At 41.6% G+C, this 19,704-nt stretch overlaps 1 protein-coding gene across 11 annotated transcripts in view; it reads left to right on the forward strand.

Moving 5' to 3' along the window:
- Positions 1-16,212, forward strand: part of PHF21A (PHD finger protein 21A) — a 130,671-nt gene extending 114,459 nt beyond the window's left edge. For 7 of the 11 annotated variants that reach the window (XM_066188026.1, XM_066188025.1, XM_066188023.1 and 4 more), the window contains 5 exons: positions 280-443; positions 6,497-6,652; positions 8,243-8,318; positions 8,656-8,759; positions 10,644-16,212. In XM_066188026.1, coding sequence (XP_066044123.1) covers positions 280-443; positions 6,497-6,652; positions 8,243-8,318; positions 8,656-8,759; positions 10,644-10,898 — 755 coding nt within the window. In that variant the 3' untranslated portion in view covers positions 10,899-16,212. Of the gene's footprint in view, positions 1-192; positions 216-279; positions 444-6,496; positions 6,653-8,242; positions 8,319-8,655; positions 8,760-10,643 lie in introns of all 11 variants that reach the window. The other 4 variants (XM_066188030.1, XM_066188031.1, XM_066188032.1 and 1 more) reach the window with 2 other exon arrangements.
- Positions 16,213-19,704: the final 3,492 nt, after the last annotated feature.

The following is a 19,704-nucleotide window of genomic DNA, read 5'->3' on the forward strand; positions in this document are numbered from 1 at the left end:
GGGAATGATTCTTTGACCCTCTACAGTGCTTATTTCTATTTCCTCCTGAAATACATCTTTTAAATGTTCTTTCCTTGCAAAATTCTACTTAAAGATTTCTAAAAATTGTTTAAATCTTTGCTTCTGTCCTTCCACTTGTAACTTTTATATTAACTTCCTCTCTGTGCTACATCATTTCCTTTTTCACGCTAGCCAATGAGGACCACTGGCCAAAGGTATGTAAGATCATTTTTCCTTTCTTTTTTTTTTTCGTTTGTGTTCCCTGTTGTTAATATGTAGGTCGTCCACCTAAATACAACACGGTGTTGGGGTTCGGGGCTTTGACCCCCACGTCCCCTCTGTCCAGTTATCCTGACTCCCCTGAAAATGAAAAGACAGAGACCACATTTACTTTTCCCGCAGCTGTTCAGCCTGTGTCCCTGCCTAGCCCCAGCTCCACAGACGTAAGTAACTCTTGGGGAGGGGGTTGCTTTTAGAAAGTTACGCAAAACAGACACGAGGAAAATCATTGCAGGTTTTGTTAATTTAAGTTCACTCATCACTTGTCCTGATTCAGTGCAGTGAAACAGTCCAGCATTTTTTTAACACCCTTCCTTTTTTTCCTCCTGCACCTATGTTGTTATCCTGTAGAAATTTTATTATAACTCCTTCAGTGGATTGAAACATTGGGAGGCACCAGGCATGCTAGATGAGCTCATTTCCTTTGTGTAGTGTCTGAGATCTTGTCTGACTGAATTAAATCTGTCATCCATGAAAAAGGGCCAGGGGGCGTGGGGAGTGGGTGAAAAGAGGAAAATGAAAAGTATTAGTTACAGGCCATAATAACAAAAACTTGTGTTTCTATAATGAGAGAAGGATGGAAACTGCTTTGTCATGCAGAACAGCCAGGAGCAGCATTTGTGGCACTGATTTGACAGAAAGTGTGTTGTGATTTTTCAGTGAGGGTAAAACAGTCCTCTGGAACTGGAGTGTACTTTCATTTAAGAGCTTGCTTTTACAAGACTGGCATTTACAGGGCACAGCTTAAGAGTCAAAAGGTGCTTGCTTATTTCTTCATAGTGATGCTATAATCTCCTTCTGCAGTTCTTTTAGAAAAGGCAGTCACATATACTTGAGGCCCAACCATCTGAAATGGACTGTAAAGAAAACCTGGGTTGTTCTAGTTGCACCATTGTAAGAATGTGGACTGAGAGACCAACTCTACTGACCACATAGAACGGGGAATAGAAGCCAGTTCCTTGCCTCTGAACTGTATTTGTTCTGCAGAGGTAACAGGAATAGGAGTAGTACAAGTGTGTCTGAAGCAGTGAAATAAATAGATGCAATTCTGATACCCAGGGAATACGCATGTGGAATTACAAGGTTCTCTTTTATATAGTCATTTTTGAGAGCAGGATAGCACATGACTGCAAAAACCCTTTCCTGACTGCCAAGTAAATGGATACTATGGAACAGCCCCTCATGGATACAATGGGACAGCTCCGTCTCTGTGGACTTTTAAAAATAAGCAGTACAGATGACTTGCAAATATGCTGAAGAGCACATATTTTACACTGGCCCCAAGAGAAAAACTGGATAGTGTGGTAGGGGTCTTTTCCATCTCTGATGTGTGTATATACTGCTGATTCTTTTCCTACTGTGTAAGAGCTTTCAAAAAAGTATTGTGAGTTGTTGCCCTGTTTTCTGCAGTGCCTGATGGCAGCAAGCTAAATCAAGAATAAATTTCTGTAGCGTTCAAATCTAGTTCTTAATGCCCTTAATTTTTTGAATTAGGATTGTATTTAGACTTGGGTTCTGAATTGCTTTAATATACATTAATTAATGAAAATTGAAGTGATTTAAAGGAGACAATGGAAGATCACCTAGCAGGTAATAAACATTCTCTCTTACCTGAACATACAATAATACAGAGCAATAACACTCTTTCTCCTTTAAAATTATATGTAAATCTTCTTTAACATTTCCAGACAAGCCATTTAGTTTATATGTATGCAACAGAACTAACATTTTTAAGGAGCTTGATTTTTCTAAAGAATTTTATACCAAAGTCACATTCAGTACATGTTCACTATCAATTGGGCTAATTTGGTAGAATTTTCAGAAATACTTCATATTGAAATCCATTTAAAATAAAATACATGTGAAAGTAGAAAATATACTTCAGAGTTCTCAAAATATTGTTTTAATTAAAAATAAACTATGAAGCAAAATGTGAATCTTCAGCATCAGCAAAATATCAGAAAGGAGGCAAATATCTGTTCTTTGTTAAGTCTTATAATTCTTGCTTGCTAATTGTAAAGAAAGGAATTGTTTCCAATTGCCATCATAAGATGAAAGGTGTTCTTCTGTTAATATGTTCTAATAAGATTGCTGTATAAGCTTGTGCAGTCACATCCCTTTTTTGTGATTTTGTTTCCAAATATTTTGGAATGTTGAGAACTGAATTTTGAGAACTTAGCAATACTTGTAAAAATCTTTAGCATCCTTGGCTGGAAAAGTGCAATATAGTGCTGGAAAAGTACTCTGTATTTAAACAGAAATAGTACAAGTCATGCTGGTGGTGAAGACAAAGAGGAACATTAGTTCTGTGACATTTGAGGTCCTTGCAACTCAAATCGATGGAGCATGCAGGATCCACTGAAATGCTTATGCCACAGTTTGTGCCAGGGGCTACCATTGAGGACACCTATCCTATCAGTCACCAGCAGTCTTTTCTCATCCCTTGAATGCCTCCTGTGTCGTTTCAGCACAGATGTATCTGAGGCCACATAGTGCTCTGCATAAGGGAAGTGACATAGCTAAAAATTGTTAGTCTTAGCCAGGATCACGCCCTAATCCAGTTAATTTTATAGACACAACTATTCTTGTGCCAGCTTCATGCAGGGTGAAATGAGTAGGCATAGAGAGAAATCAGGATCACTTCTTTTGGCAGTGAGGCCTGACCATGTCATGCTGAAGAGAGTCTGCACTGCTAGCAGATGATGTGAATATAGAAAGGGCTCTAGATAGGACAGAAAATGTTTTCTGTAGTTGCAGGTTCTGATTCGGAACTTTGAACACTTAAAAATGAAAACACAAGTGTATGTCTATGGAAAAGGCTATTTCAGAAGTCTCAGTTAAAATAATTGAGCAGTTCATCAGACAGATAAAGAAGAAAACTGCAGCTTTGCCTATCTTTAAAATGTTTTTGCATTAAGGGTCTAATTCCTATAGGCTTTAGAATGGAAATTTGATATAGCACTTGAGTAATCTACGTGTTCAGCCAGCATATAAAAATTCCAAATCAGGCCAAGCACTTGGCATCAGGCACAGTGGACCGGAACAGCCTTCTTGAATTTCTCCTGAAATGTTGTTCTCTGAATGACAAGGAGAAATTTTGAAGGGAGGATGAAGCAGAAACTAAAGATGGGATTGGTGATAAGGATGGAGGGTTAGAAAGTTGGTGTAGAACCTGGGAAAAGGAAGGAAATAATGCAGTAGGCAGGATTGAGCAGAACCTTTTCTTTTTTCTCTCCCTTTTTTTAATCCCTTTTTCCTATGTGGGCATTGTCTTGCCAAATGGTTATGTGAGCCACTTACGAGCCACTTGGTTCTCCCTCATGCAGTAGTGCCATCCTCACCTGGAAGATAACAATTGCTTCTGAAAGTCAATTACTCAGCAGTAAGAATTGTGCAAAAATCTGTTTTAGTGATGATTCAAGTATTTGGTTACAAAATGCCTTTTTATTAGTAAATGCTTGTATCAAAACAGTGTTTCAGTTGAGAGGAGCATTGTCGAACAGTCAGAGTGCAAAGTCAAGCCCAGAAAATCTAGAATATGCCAGAATTAGTATTGCTCATGAGAATTTAATTCACTTACATCATACACTATGATCATCTTTATTTATATAATCATGAACAATTCCTGTTGCAGAATATTTAGTTTTCCCATGTTATTCCAGTGAAATGTACAAATAAGTATAGATATTACAAACACAAGCACGCAAGCTGCTTTTGTTACTGTATTATTCAGTTCTGTTGCCTAAAGCCAGGCCCTGCTGCTCTAGACACTTTATCAAAATAAAGAAAACTGTTAGCTGTCCAGAAACCTTAAATTTAGTTTCCTGGTCCCTTGTGAAGAGGAAGTGGAGCAGAAAGTGACGTTAAATCACCTTTTATGGTATCTGTTCTGAAGTGATTCTTTGGTCACTTCAGGCTGTAGCATGTCTGAGCAGCCTCAATGAGCTCTGCTGAAGGCTAAGTTGACTGGCTGTAGCCTACACAAAGCTACTTCAGAAGCTGAGGTTAGTGGCTGCATGTCACACCAATTCCAGCCCTCCCTTTATACATATATTTATTAACTGCCCATAAGACCTGGGGCATTTCTTTGGAATCAAACGCTGGCTGGGATTTTGGTAAGGACAGTTGTTAAACTCTGAGGAATTGCCCTGAATTTGGCATTACCAAAACATGTTCTATGCATGTGTTGGCATCTCCATGCATTCAGCTGCACTGCACACTAGTCACCTGTATCAATACAGGTTTTGTAGCACTCAGTTGAATTTGGGATATTCAGGGTCTAAATTTCTAAATGCCTCCTCCTCAAGAAGAAACTGCTTATGTATCTCTTTTGTTGGGCTCTTTCTGCAGGGTATGAGACATAACAGGTTTGGTTTTCAGCACACCAGTAATTTTGTACTTTGTTACTAAGAGGCATTGTGTAGTCTGTAGCAACTAAAGCATCTTAAGATACATAATTCTCTAGAATAGATTTTTTTTCTAAAGTGAGAGAATTCCTCTCTTAAACTTCTCCTTTTCTTGAAGAGGATTTTATTTTAGCTTATATGATATCTCTTGCCTGCCGCCTTTTCTTGTACTCAGAGAATGCATGATAGAGGGAAAGAAGTTCTTCCCAGCCTGGTTACAACACATCACAAGAAGCATGAAATGTCTCTCATTTAGATCTTCATTTAACACTGAGCAACTCTTTGGTGTTAAAGGTGAAGTAATACCATAACTCAGCTCTCAACGATCCCTTGGGAGTTATGGATCCTAAACATGGCACTGAAAATTCACTGACGATTGATCCTTTACAAAACATGAAATCAGTGTTAACCTTGGGAATTAAGAATAGGCTTCCCTTTTGAAGAAGGGCCTCATTAGCAGTAGAGCTAGGAAGTAAAAACCTGAGCAGACTGCTCAAGTGTCATACTTTTTACATGTATATTATGTCATCCATAGTGAAGATTACTGTAATTTTTCTTGCCTGGCACCTTAATGTGTGAGTGCATGGCCAAATCTGCCATCACTCCAAACTGATAGAAATCGTTTGCATGTGTGAAGAGATGATCTATGCCAAAATGAAACCTTGCTGGTATTTCATACAGGAGAGTGTGTACCCACAGTTCTGCTCCACACACTCATGACTGCAGTCGTGCAGATCTGGGGTGTGTGTGAAACTTCATTGTAAATCAGTGACAAGTGTGTACTTCAGAGGCCAGATGGGGCCTTGAACATGTGGAGTTGCCAGGACAGCCCAGTGGAGAGGGTGGGGTGCCCCTTGCTTCCTCTATGAACACCGAGCCACCTTTCTATCATGCCTCTTCATTCAAATATCTGAAAATCAAATCAAAACAGGAGGAGAGAGAGAGAAGAAAAAGAAACAAAAATCTGACCTACCTTTTTGGGATGTTAATGGCTGTAGAAAAAAACTCTCTCTGATGGAAATGCAACATCTGGTTGCTTTAAAAGACGTGGTCAGTCATTTTTTCAACTCTTTCTTTAGAAAAAATGTTAGAAAATCTCTCTTGGTACTCTTTCATCCTGGCTCTCAGTCTCTGTTAGTGATGAAACAATCCACTCTCTATAGAGAATGAGAAAGTTTTGAGTCACAGCTGTTTTGGTGCAACTTGAGGTACCCCAAATGAAATAAAGAGAGTTGTCTCAGAACATAATTTATTTTATTCTTTTTCTTTTAGAAGCACAACACCTTTTCCTTACAGTTTCATTTTTAAAGGTGACCTAAATATTTAACAGCGGGTTTTTTTAAGTCACTCATTTGGAGTTTCTTACATACTATTACTGGCAAGAGACAGCCTAATCAGCATTCCTGGAGTGGAGTTGGGCTTACATCCAAAAATCAGGAGGGTTAAGAAAGTGGGTAGCTCATCCCTTCAGGCAAATGAAAAGATCAGGGTAAAGAGGGAATCTTAAAGAAGAAAGGCTATAGGGTAGCAGTTGTTAAGAGAAGCTATAGTAATAAGTGTTTGCTGTACTGTTTTGCCTTGGGAGGACAGAGAGAGTGTTTGGGAGGACAGATGTCAGTGTTTCTGGCATCTGGCATGGTTTTCCTGTTTCACAGTCTCAAAAGGGCTTGATCTTTTGGAATCCCCTTAGAAATAGTTTGTGCTGAAAACCTTGAATTCAACTAAGATGTAGATATCAAAGGTCAAAGTTCACTTTTTGCCTTCTCTTTCTCACTTTCTCTCACCCAAAACCTTTCCCCTCAATTTTGTAGGGTGATATCCATGAGGATTTTTGCAGTGTTTGCAGAAAAAGTGGGCAGTTGCTGATGTGTGACACATGTTCACGTGTTTATCACCTGGATTGTCTGGACCCACCTCTGAAAACCATTCCCAAGGGCATGTGGATCTGTCCCAAATGTCAAGACCAGGTATTGTGTGAGAGATGGGGACTTACCTATGATGCATGTGAAGATTTTTTGGTGCTAAAGAAAATAACCAGATTGCTTGGGTTACTTAGAAACAAATCTGTTTCATGTGCTATAAGGCTTGTGTGAATTTCATTGAATTATTACCTCTGCTGGAATGTGTACTAATACAAAAGTGTCAGGTCTTGCTTCCAAATTTGGGGTCTTTATTTTTTACCCTTATGTTTTTTCTCTTTTTCTGGATCGAAGTATGCAGACTTTTGGGAAAGAATATCTACAACCCATAGAAATTCTGCTGTTCATCTTAAGCTCATTGTTTCTTCAAAAGTTATTAGTATACGTTCTTCTAGATAAATAAATAAAACATTTGCACAAGCCTACCTCGATAGATAGAGCAAATATAAGCCCCTGTTTGGTTATATAAATCAAACATCAGAAAGCTTGTCTTCAGTGATCTCTTTGATAATATCATCCAGCATCAGTATAATGAGTATGGGTGAACAGTTTCCTTCCAGGTCACTCTCTAAAAATGTACAGTTGAAGTGAGCAGGCTATATTTTAATATTTTGTTTATAATTGCATTGAGATTACAAGATGAAGAAGTAAACTGTTGTATTCCTAACCCTTCCATGGAACTCTAGAAGTTGCAAAGGATTGCTGATAATAGGCAGCCTGAGGCTGTGTCCTATCTAATGCAGCACATTGCTTGGTCACCCACATGGCCTTTGTGCCAGGTGGTAGCATGAGAAAACAGCCTGACCTAGGATGTGCTGCTCAGAAGAATGAAAATGCACAACTCAAGTGACTTGGTCAGTAGTTGCCAGAGAAGAGGGAGTATTACATCTTGGGTACTCCTGCTCTTGCATACTCTCACCTTATCCCTCTTTTTCATGTTTCTGTGATAGATTCCAACAAAATTAAGGAGGAAATTTGAGTAACTTCACTGTAAACTGACCAAGTCCTCTTGGCCTTCTGAGACACTACTCTGATCACATACTAAAAACATGTCTTTCCTCTTAAAGTTTGTTAGGAAGCAAAGTGTAGGAAGGCTCTGAAAGACATAAATTAGAGTTATAAAGAGAGTTCAACAAGGGTCTGATTCTGATAAGAAGGGGTAATAGGACAGTTTCATGTTTTACTCACCAGAAGTGTGATGTTTGAATGTGCGGTGTGAAGACTAGGCTGCAGCGTGAAAACTTTTTTCCCAGAACAACTAAGATCAGCAATTTGTCTGAACCATGAAGTAATGTTTATGTCTCCTGGCAAGTTTTGAGTTCAGATATCTTATCCTTTCATTCCTCTTTTAAGTTGTCCAGTATCATTAGTAGGCTTTATTTGTGGCTGTGGAGGCAATTTAGGAAAATGCTGACATTTGTAAGAAATAGGCTTGCTTTGTGGGAGCCACAATACAGTTGTGAATAATTCCCTCTGTTAAATCTCAGATCAGGTCTGTGAAGCTCTGTGTTAACAGGGCTGAGGCTAATGATAGCCATGAAAGAAGATCCTCCATCTTTCCCACTTTCTCTCTCTTCTTTTTGCTTTCTCTGAGGTAGGCTTTTTACCAGCTAAATCTCTATGAAAATTTTCTTTCAGATGCTAAAGAAGGAAGAAGCAATCCCATGGCCAGGAACTTTAGCAATTGTTCATTCATATATTGCATATAAAGCAGGTAAGAAAATGATGAACACTTTTCTTTCACTTTTAATAATAGAAGATGTTATTTTGGGAGTGGGATAGAATGGTACTTCCTTTACAAAAGGAAATTTTATCATACAAAAGGAAATAACCTTAAGCATTAGTGAAGTGAAATGAAAATAGCAGTCTAAATATTTCTTAAGCCTGTCATGCTTGTGTATGTCAGTAACAGTTTGGGAGTGATTCAGTGCACAAGTTCTTAAGCATTGATTTAAACACAATTCCCCTCTTTACATGAAGCAGTGTAGACCATCTATCCACTATTGTAAGACAAATATTTAAAATATTCTGTTTAATACTCTGTTTTGCAGCAAAAGAAGAGGAAAAACAGAAACTACTTAAATGGAGTTCAGATTTAAAACAGGAAAGAGAACAACTAGAGCAGAAGGTCAAACAGCTCAGCAATTCTATAACAGTGAGTATTGTCCTTCCAAATAATCCTTCACCTGTGTTCTGGTGCCACAATGCAAGCGAAAACTATTATAGAGCAACTCCATATACTAGACCTGTCATCCTCTGGATTTATTTAGAATTGAGTGAGTGCTTTCCTTTGCTTTTTAGGACTTTGGGGGAGCAGGAATGGAATAAAGACAACATATACTTACATTGAGTCTCTTACACATGATCCATGCTGAACATGTAGGTAGACATATGGTGACATATAATATCAGCAGGCGACAAAAATGTCCCAGAGCATTTTTGTCTGTGGGAAGTAGATTAAGTCCAACTCTCTAGTGGGTCACTTAAACAAGAATGGTTGGGCCTCTGTCTGTAGTGAGAGTTACAGCCTCGGTGCCCTCTCCAGGCCTTTCTGATGCAAAAGTCACCATTTACTCACGGCTGACTCTCAGGACCTTGATGCGTTGCCTTGGCAGGTCAGCAACTGGACACTGCACATGCCTCTGCATGGTATTAACTAGACTGTGTCATACTTCAAACCAAAAACCTTAGTTTTCACCCTAGTTTATTGCAGTAATCGGAACATACGTGATGATTTGGTCACTCTTCTCACCTTAATGTGCAGATTAGTCTCTTGAGATGCCAGTGTAAAGTTTGAGCCCCTCCTTGGTGCAGCCCTAGTCAGTATCACATAATGAAAAAAAGCGAAATCTCCTGTGGAGCAACATCTGTAAGGCTGGATTCATAATTACAGACTTTTTAGATACAGATGCACTTTCCAGGCTGCCTGTCTTTGCCTATTAGAGCTAAAGTGTCCCATGTTTACAGACCCCTCAGTGTTGTCAGTACAAATACAATGATTGTGAGGGGCTGGTTAGCAGTCCTAAGTTCCGTCACCTTTTGGTTAAGCAGTAGCTGAGTGTAACCTGAGCAGCACTAGACAACTAACACTGTTTCTCAGTGTTGTACCCAGACAGATGCAAGGCTTAACATGAGAGATTGGCAGTGGGCAAGGAGAATGTTCATATTAAAAGGACCTGTCCAAAACAGGCATATTAGATCTGGATGTTTTAGAGTTATTATGATGCCATGTGCTGCATGTGAAAACAGTAAAGGTGAAACCAACACTGTCTGGAGATCAGCATGGATAAATGTAGGAAGGTTGCCATCTTCATCTAAAAACCTGAATGCAACAGACAGAGCTACTGTTTCCTCATTTTTGTGAGTTTCAAATATACATATAAGCAGTTTTCCACTCTTGAAACATCATTTTTGGGCATTTTTTAAAGTTATCTTGCCCTGATGCTTGGCTGATGAGCTAGCTATGTTACTACCACTTCTAAGGGAATTAAGTGGCCACAAAATAAGATTTTCAAGTGAAGAGGAGTTTGGTTTCCTTTTCAAGTGCTCTTTTACTTATTGAGAGAAGGAAGTGATGTTCCTGCTAAAATGTATGTAAAAGCAAAGGCTGTATCCCATTAATGGTTTGCACACAGCAGTCAGCTGCAGTGGGATGCCTGAGCTTGCAGATCTGAGTTAAAGAAATCCTAGTAATGCAGTACTAATAGAAAAAATAGTAAGAACATACACTTGGAATTTTTCCTTCAAAAGAAACACAAAAGGATGGAGCTGTCTGTGTTCATTTGCACAACACCTTGGAATGAAAAGGAGCAATATCAGGTGACAAGCTATGTCTTGGCAATTTATTTCCTCAGCCTGCAAATATGAATTCTCCTCTGAACACAGCCTAGAGACTCTTTTCTCCTAGGTTCGAAAAGTGAAGTTGCAGCTGTGGTCTTGTCTGGGTACTTACATTTAGATCTGTGAACATCATATTCCTTCTCTTGCCTTCTTTCATTCATAAGCTCGAACTTATTACTGATTTTCTGCTTTGCTGTAGAAATGCATGGAAATGAAGAATACCATCCTTGCAAAACAGAAGGAGATGCACAGCTCCTTGGAGAAGGTAAAACAGCTGATCCGCCTCATCCAAGGCATCGACCTTTCAAAACCCATAAACTCTGAGGTCAATTCAGTAGCCATCTCCAACGGCATGGACTCCACTAACAATACTAATGCTGCCACCTCCACCTTAGCCCCCTCCCCTTCCCAGAGCTGCATGGTGAACTGTAACAAGGGCGATGAGACTAAATAACACAGTGAAGTTAAGAAGGAGCCAAGGGAGGTGGCGGCGAGGAGAAAGAGCAAAATAAAGAAACTCTAGAAAAGCAAAACTGGATTTCTTCTGGAAAGTGCAGAATTCTTTAGTTCTTTGGTTCCAGAGAGAGCGTGAAGATGCTTGTGCCAGGCGGCACCGGAGTTTGCCAATTGATCCTTCTTATTCTGTGTGTACATGCGAAGTTTGGATCATGTTACATGAATAGTGCCAGCTGGGGGTTCTTTGCCAGCACCATGCCAAGTGAAATAATATATTTACTCTCTCTATATTTTACACCAGTGTGTGCCTGCAGCAGCCTCCACAGCCACTATAGGTTTGTTTTATTTTTGTTTGGGGTGAGGAGCAGGGATAAGGGAGGAGAGCAGGTTTCAAGTTCCTATTTGCAGAACAGTTTGTTTAGCTAGGGGAAAACAAAAACAAGTCCAAAGAGCCTATGGGCTTTTCCTGTTTCTAAACTCTCAGTACTATTAAACCAAAAAACCAGAAATATAAATTATCAAATCCCAGTGCCCAGAAGGGACAAGTCTATCAAATAAGCAGTATTTACTATTGTTTAGACAGGAGATGTACAAAAGGAAAGGAGATGGACTTCTCACTGAGTAACCAGCACACAGAATCATAGAATACGCTGAGTTTGAAAGGACCCATCAGGATCACTGAGTCCAACTCCTGGCCCTACGCAGGACACCCCAAGAATCACACCATGTGCCTGAGAGCCTGTGGGTCCTCACATTCATCCAGAAAGTCTGTTTTGGGAATGGGAAAATAGAGGGCCAGAATCCAGGGTCAGCTTGGAGCGTTGGATGGAGGTGTCCCAGGAGAAAATGTGCATCAATTACTTGAAAATGAGATTCCATCCCTTTTCTGTATTTATAAACAACAAAGGTATCCTGAACAAAGTAGCACATAACCCAGATGTGTGAATTCAACAGAGAAATGTCCTTTTCTTTCACTTCCTTTCTCTTCTTTTGGTAACAAGAACTAAATAAGGAATAGAAAAGCTGTTTTTCAGGCTGACAGTCTAATTAAAGAGGTAGATGGGACCTTGCATGGTATAGATTAGAAGTAATAGTGTCAGTGAGATACAGTGAGTCTTTGTGAGTCCTTGTGTCATCGTTTTGGGCACTGTTTTTTTATGCAAGGGCAAAATCTTTGTATCTGGGGGAAAAAACCCAACTTTTTTAAATTAAAAAGGAAAATAAAAGATATTGAGGTCTTCCTAGTGTTACTTAAAATAAGATCAAGGTAAGAAACATTGTAAAAAAAATTACAAAAGTGCTATTTGTTTCCTAAACAAGTGATTTCTATTAAAAAGGTGTCAGAACTGGAGAAAATGCTGTGTACTTAGAATTTTTTAACACAGACTTTGCTTATTTATTATGACATTCTGCTGTGTTTGTGTTCTAAAATCTAATGGGACAGTTTTTATAGGTTCTACCATACATCTACTGCTAAAGTCTAAAGAGAATCAAGTCCTACAGTGCTGGATCTCACCCCACCTGGAGGATCTCCCAGGCTTGTCTCTGCTGTTACCATCTCTCTCCCATTCTTCCATGTGTTTGTAACCCAGAGAAAAGCAGTTGGCAGTGTGCTTGTTTAAGGCTTTAATAGTTCTGTGATACAGGCTGATTTGAGCTTGAGAATGAAAGACAGTGAGCTGGACTGAAAGCACCCTCTGTTAGCTCCTCTTGTTCAAGAAGTTCATCTCTAATGTATAATCTTTTCACTCTGGACAGCAGAGCTTGCCTTGTGCTTCCTGATTGTGGGGTCTGCCTCAGTTTAGGATGCTGATTCTGGTCACACTGGGTCGTATCCCAGAGCTGTCTAGTTTCACTACTGCACATACATGATTGGGCAAAGCCCATTTCCACTGGAAGTACCAGGAAAACTCCCTTTTTACTTCCCGTGGGAGCAGAGTTGAGCCACTGCACACACAAGGTGAGGCAGTGTCCCCAGTGTGGGGGCCTTGAGAGCGTGTATTGGGTGGCGAGGCAGACCTGCTCAGCTGTTCATAGTGGAAGGTAGAAAAACTTTGCATTTCAAGGATGCATTTTTGAGCAAATGAATACTCCAGACACGACATAGCCTGAGAGAGTTTCTTTGCTGCCCCAGCCAAGTGGGCTTCTGTGGGGTTCTTGGAGCTGTTTTATTCCCTCTCCTTTAGGTTGCCCTTCTGCCCTTTAAGGACTTTTATTCCTTCTGTAGGAGTGTGCACTATTTTCAGCTCTGAGCTCAGAACTGATATGCTGAGTTCTCACATTTGTCTCAGTTGGGAAAGTGACTCTTAGATGCACTTCTCAGCTGAACCAGTGATAACCCTGACTCTGTCTTTTGATGTTTGAGTTCTGTTCTGGAGCTAGCAGAGCTGGAAGGATAAGTTAGCAGAAGTGGCAGCTGGGCAGGCACTGTCAAAATGGATCATACTAAAAATGTCCTTCCATCAATCCAGTTACCAATGGGGTCATTACCATTGGGCAGCACTAGGCCAGCAACCCACAGCATTTAAACCAAGGACTGTCTATTTCAAGGGTTGAAGAGCGAAAACAAACTGAACATGAGCCTTCTATAGAATATGAGCCATCGGCTAACAGCCAGATATTCAGGAGAAGCTGCATTTTGGGACATGTTGGTCTTCAGCTGAACACTTGGTTGATTCTTAACAGCATCTTCTGAAGCATCGAGCATTCCTGGTAAGAGACCGTCTCCAGGGATAGGTGTGCTGAGTCTTTGTGGTTCTCATGCTCTTATTTCTGTGTTAACCTGAGCTCTCTTGGAAGCCCTGCACTATTTGGAGGTAGGAGGCGATGCCTGGAGACTTGATAGTCCTTCTGTTTTCTTTGCTGATTCAGGAGACGATGGAAGTGAAATTCACTAGTAGCCATATTTAAATTTGCACACAGTTAACCAGTCAGGAGATGTTAAAACAGTTATTACTGCTTTCCTGAGGCATCTGCTTGTCTCCAGAATCCAAATAGATAAGTACAGACTTTTATATCCCTTTTGTTACAGCATTTGTGTTCCAGGCTGTGAAGGGATGCCTTTAGTTAATCATTATTTGGCAGAAAAAATATCTTAGACTTTTTGATGCTGCTTAGGTAGTTTTCTTTCTCTCTCACTGATCCTGTTGGGATGCTTTTTCTCCTGGCTCTGCAACAGTATCAGTGGATAGGCAAAGGAGCATTCCCAGGGCTGCACTGACACTGGCAATGATACTGTTGTGTAGACACAGTAAATTTGGGTTATCTCTACCCAATTACCAACAGTAGGGTGGAAGGGGACTTGGTGTTTGCTAAATACAGAGGAAAAAGCAGGTTTTTTCCTAGCTGCTGTAAGAGGTTCCAATCAAGGGAGAAATTTAAACAGTGACAGCTTAAAGCTCAAGCTTTTCTTTTGGGTTTGTATTGGTTTGGGGTTTTTTTCTCATGTAATATTTGAGATAGAATGAGTTTGTACTAAAACTTCTGCTCTGTGGGAAGCTGTCATAATGGCTGTGGTTTTGTACTTCCAAACCACCATCAAGATATTAACTAATTCTTTTGTCATTGGTGGGAAACAAGTGACTTTTAAATCTCTGTTATAAGGGAACAAATGAGACCACAAAGGAGTCTCATATCAAAGATGGTCCTGGCTCTCAGCCCAGTGCTAAGGGGCTTTAAGAAGTCACCCTTCTCCTTTGCTCAGAAATAGAGCAAGCGTTACAGAAGTTTCTTTTTCCATTCTTCGTACAATCTGTTCTTTAAACAGCTGGAAAGGTGTGTTGTGGTCAGAGTGGGAAAGTGAGCCTGTGACCTGGCTAGAAGAACTAGTATACTCTTTGATGTTTTCATTGTCTTTGTTTAGAGTAGAGGGTTTAGTGCTATACAAAACATGGAGCAAGCAATACTTCTAGGGATGATTGGAAAGTAGGGTGAGTAGCATGGGTGTTTCTTCCAAGACATCATTAGCCAGGAGTTACCATGTTGGTAGGATGAACTAATGTTTTGCATGAGCAGAACGGCTTTGTTCTATGTTGCAAGCAGGTTTCTGTCAGTGGGGATATGAATTAAGAACCTGGAAATTAAAGAGATGATAATTTTATGGGTGGATCTATTGGTTTTATTGTTGGCAGATAAAAGAATATTGCATTTTATCTTTACTAGGCTTAAGAAAGCAAATCTGTGTTTCAAATGTCTAGAAATGTGAAACATAATTCTGACCTCCTTGGCCTCAAATTATCTTTCCTGTACTGTTGCAGAGACAGCCCTGAAAAGCAGCATGGTCAGCATTCAGGAGAACCTGGAGTGAAACCTCCCTCTTAGCCCCACCAAGCTGTGGCAGCCCACAATACAGGGAATAGCCTCTGAAATTTCTTTCTTATGTGGATACAGCAGAAAACATTTGTGAATTTGCAGTGCACATGTTTCTCTCTTATCTTTTCTTCAGCTGGGTTGCGCTGTGCTCTCTTTGCTTCTGAAGCACTAATGATGAATACATGTTTTTAATGAAACATGTTTTTAAAATAACACATTTAGATGTTACACCAAAATTCACTCTTTTACTGAGGGCTTCTCTCAGTGAGCTGCTCAGATAACCACCAAAATACTACACTTCTTTGTGGACACACCCCTTTGGGCAGAGTTTGTTTTGTCTTTTGAGAATCGTTTTGACCCTTCTTCACCTCCTGTTGTCCTCCCTTGGAATTCTGGAGATCCAAGGCAAGTTCAGTCTTTGCTGGATTACTGCAAAGAGTTTTCTGATGAGTACGTAGGAGTCAGGAACCTGGAGAAAGAGGAAGATATTTTGTCGTGCAGCTAATTCATTTGGCGCTTAGGCTTGACTGGCCAACAAACTACCTCAGCAAAGGCCATTCCCAAGCACTATGGATTCTGTAGTTTCTGGCATTCAGAAGGCAAAAGGTCCAAAGAACCCTCCAGCAGCCAGCTAGGTACTGGTCTCTGAGGGCTTGTGAGCAAACCTTGCAGTGACATGCTGCTGGATCCTTGTTTTCAGTGGTCAGACCTGGATGAGGGAATGACCCAAAAATCAGATGGCATCAGGAAAAGTGAGAGCTGCAGATGTCTTGTCTTCAGGTTATCGCTGTCTTACTCGGATCCTTCTTACTCAGTTCTGTTTGTAACTCCCACAGAATGGAATGTAATACTTGAAAAATATGAGTCTCTCTATTCTTCACCCTTAGCTCCCATTTCCCTCCTGTTTCTTATCTGGGACAAGAACTTTCTGCATCATTGTGTCTTGTATAGGCTGAGCACGAAGTTGATCAACTTGCCAATAAAGAAAATTATTTATAACATGCACTGGTAAGCTTGGTAATTAAAGACCCATGAAAAGCCAAACACCTCTCCCAGAGGTTAATTTAATTGTGGGCTTGTATCAGCAAACCAAGAGCTTACCTGTGTGAGAGTCTGTCTGTATCCCTGTCAGTATTACTAAAATACCTGAGTAGTGAATGGAAAAGAGGCTTGCCAAGAGCATGGATGCTGTGGAAATCACTGTGCTGTGCAAGTCCCTGGAGTGATCTCATGAGAATAGCCAGGCCAGGGCTTCCCATCTCCCTGGGCCAGAGGTGGATGCTGCAAGGGACACATTAAAGGACAGAAGCCTCTTTTGAGAAGTGGTACAGGGCTGGAGATGGAAAGGAAGAGAGAAAAAGCAGGAGCAGCAAAGGAAACAAAGATTACGTGGGGTAAAGCAGAACAGAGAGAAAAAATATGGAAAGACATGAGGAGGGAAAGTGAGGGTAGGAAAAATCCAGGAGTGAAATACCCTTCTGAGTAGACAGGTATTCCTGCAGTTAAAGGGTTTGAAAGTTCAGTGGAAAGAGTAGAACAAAACCACTCTTTCATCCTACCTCAATTTCTGACATGGGTTGGTCTGTATTCCAAAAGGAGCAGGTGTAGTGAGAGAAAAGAGCTGCTTAGGTGCAGATAGAAAAGGAAGTAGGCACTAGGTCATCCCTATCTCTGCTTCTGCTGCTGAGTGATCCCATCCTGATAAGAACCTTATTTGACTTCTAAGCTACAACATGGAGATAAGGCAGATCAAGCAGAACTTGAGGCAGCTAGAGTCTACTCTAAGCTGGATTGTATTAATTAAACATTTTCCTGGGTATAAACATTCCCAAAACTAGCTAAATGTTCAGTTCTGCTGGTGTGGTTTCACCTTCCTAGTTCAAGTGTTACAATGAGCCTAGCTGAAACCAGCATCAGCTCCCAGAGGTCCTGGGTTCTGTGTGAGTGAAGGAAATTATGTGCAGTAGGACGTGTGATTCGGGTATTTCTCAGCCACCTCCTGGAGTATCTGTGGAAGATTCCTGCACTCTAGGCTGTCATATCTGACAGTAATGTGCCAAAATTCCTGTGTGAGCAATGCCTCCCTGTTTTCTCAGGATCTGGTTTCTTTAGGGACACATGGAAAGGGGCATTTCAGCAGTGTGGCTGAACAAGGGCATGTGTTAAGTTTAACCTGTGAGGAGCTGAGGGCCTGGCTCTAGGCTATGTAAAGCAGCCAGACCAAGGGGCACCCTCCTGGGAAAACAGCTGTCCCAGCTTTCCTGTGTAACCAGGGATAAGCTCTGTGCCTGTTCTTCACTCTCTAGTATCCAAGCAGATGTCAAAGATGGAGAATCTCAGCCCGGTCCTTAGTTCTAGAAAGGAAGAAGTACTTAAGGACTTGCTTACTATCAGGAGTGCCTGGGGAACTCAAAAGCCTTTGTGAGTGTGGCTCTGCCTGTCGTGGGTGGAGAGCTGGCACAGAAAGGCAGCAGCAGCACTGAGCAGTATTGATCAGCTCAGCACCATCTTTTGCATCTTTTTTTCTTTTTCCTAAATTTACACTGGCTAAAGTAAGCCTCAACTAATTCCTGCCCTTTTGTCACCAGCTTTCCTACATCTGTTTTGTTGGAAAACAAATGAAGCATTGTTGCCTTTGTGCTTCGAGAAAACACTTTTCTTAGTGAGCAACCAGAACTTGGTGAGCCTTGGGGAAGCTCAGGTGGGGAAGGGAGGCAGTGTCACAGGGCAGCTCCTGGGGCTGTGTTCTGTGGCCACCCTTGATTTTGGATCCCCAGCACTGAGGTTTGATACTGCAGCAGCACAGATACATGCTGTGCACGTGTAAGGGCAGGGATTTCCCCGGCATGTTATGCAGGGGTTGGCATCTCAGGTGGGGCCAGAATTGCTGGGGTGGGGAAGGAGATTGCTCTGTGCCTCATGTTCCCCTCTGCAAGGCAGGTACTGGCAGTTCTGACTCTGGAAGAGCAGATTTCCATGGCTGCAGGCACTGGGGCAGGCACTGTTGAAAGAAGCCCCATGCTGGGTGCGGCAGGAGGCTGCATGTTTCTGCTTGTTCTGGGCTAATGTGTCATTTCTAATCATAGTCTCTTATGTTTCTTTACTTAAATTATCACTGACATTGAAACAGTGATTGACTCTAGAGCCAGGCAGTGTCTTACCTGTCAGCTCTCCCTTCCAGAAGGTGTGTTGTCTCTGAGTTCCTCCTGATGTCATACGTGACAGGCAACCAAGACCCTCCTTAAGGAAGGTTTTTGCTTCTGCACAAGCCTCTGAGACTCAGGCAGCTTCCTGGCAGCCCCACAGAAGCAGAGCCAGCAGCAGTAATGTCCCACGAGCTGCTTTACTCCAATTGCAGCTGCAGGGTCTCCCCGAAGTGCCATCTTACGGGTCAGAGGTGTCTTGGCTTCCTCTCACAGCCCCACAGAAGCAAAGCATGTATTCCAACTCCATTAAGCAAAGATTAAGCAAGGTAACAGCAGGAAGTGGGGAAGCCTGCTAGTGCCGACCTGTCCAGGCTCCTGTGGAGGAAGGAAACAACTTTGCTGTGTCAACAGCAATGGACACAGGTGGTAGTGAGCTGCTGCCACCTGCAAGGTCTGGTGTGGCACTGGGGTGGCTGCCTAATGCTGAGTTTTCTTTAGAGAGCTGACTGGCTCTACAATGCAAACAGCCCTCATGTCAGCAGCTGAGGGCAGGAGGGTTGTGAGGGCAGCTCTGCTTGTTTAGGAGAAAATACTCAGGCTTCAATCATGGCTTCATGTTCCTGCAATCACAGCAGCACCATCTCTGTAGATTATTGATGCCACCACCCCACCTGTGTGCCATGCTTCCTCCCAATTCCCCCATGCTCACCTGCTGTTTCACCAAGAGTGAGCTGTAAAGTGGGAGTCCTGGCATGGGCCTGGAGCAGGAAGCCCTGAAGGGCTCTGTGTTTCAGCCTGGTCCTTCCCTCAATCTGTCTGATTTCTCCAGGGGATTTTGGTGACCAATTCTGGCAGTGCTGTCCCTGCAGCCACGGGCCTGGTGCTGTGTGGGATGATGGCAGCTTCTCTCCCAGCTGGGTTTCTAATGGCAAAGCCACAGGCTCTGTCCTCCCTGAGTCAGTGGCACCTGTGCTGCCCCATTCCCCACCAATCTCCCTTCCTTGCAGGCCTTGGTGTAAAATGCCCTTTCTGACTGGTACTGCTCTGTTGTCACAGAATCACACCATGAGAACACCCACTTGTGAACTGGTTTGGGTTTTTAAAATATCTCTATTTTTTTTAGCCTGATGCTCATAGTGATCTGCAGTATCTGCTGCCTTCAAGTTCCTTGTGGTTTCAGTTTTGGTACAAATGTGTTTAGATTTTAGCAAATTAAAGTTGGGGGGAGGGGGTACAGAGCATCTGATCAATTTGTATTTATTTATTTTAACATTTTACTAAATAAAACACAGTAAAATCTCTTGTCTCCTTAGCTGTATGTACCAGGTGGGGACAGTGGGTCCCGCA

The sequence above is a fragment of the Chamaea fasciata genome, unplaced genomic scaffold (genome assembly GCF_029207755.1).
Source record: "Chamaea fasciata isolate MVZ Bird 193981 ecotype frontalis unplaced genomic scaffold, bChaFas1.0.hap1 SCAF_7, whole genome shotgun sequence".
Classification (NCBI taxonomy): domain Eukaryota; kingdom Metazoa; phylum Chordata; class Aves; order Passeriformes; family Sylviidae; genus Chamaea; species Chamaea fasciata.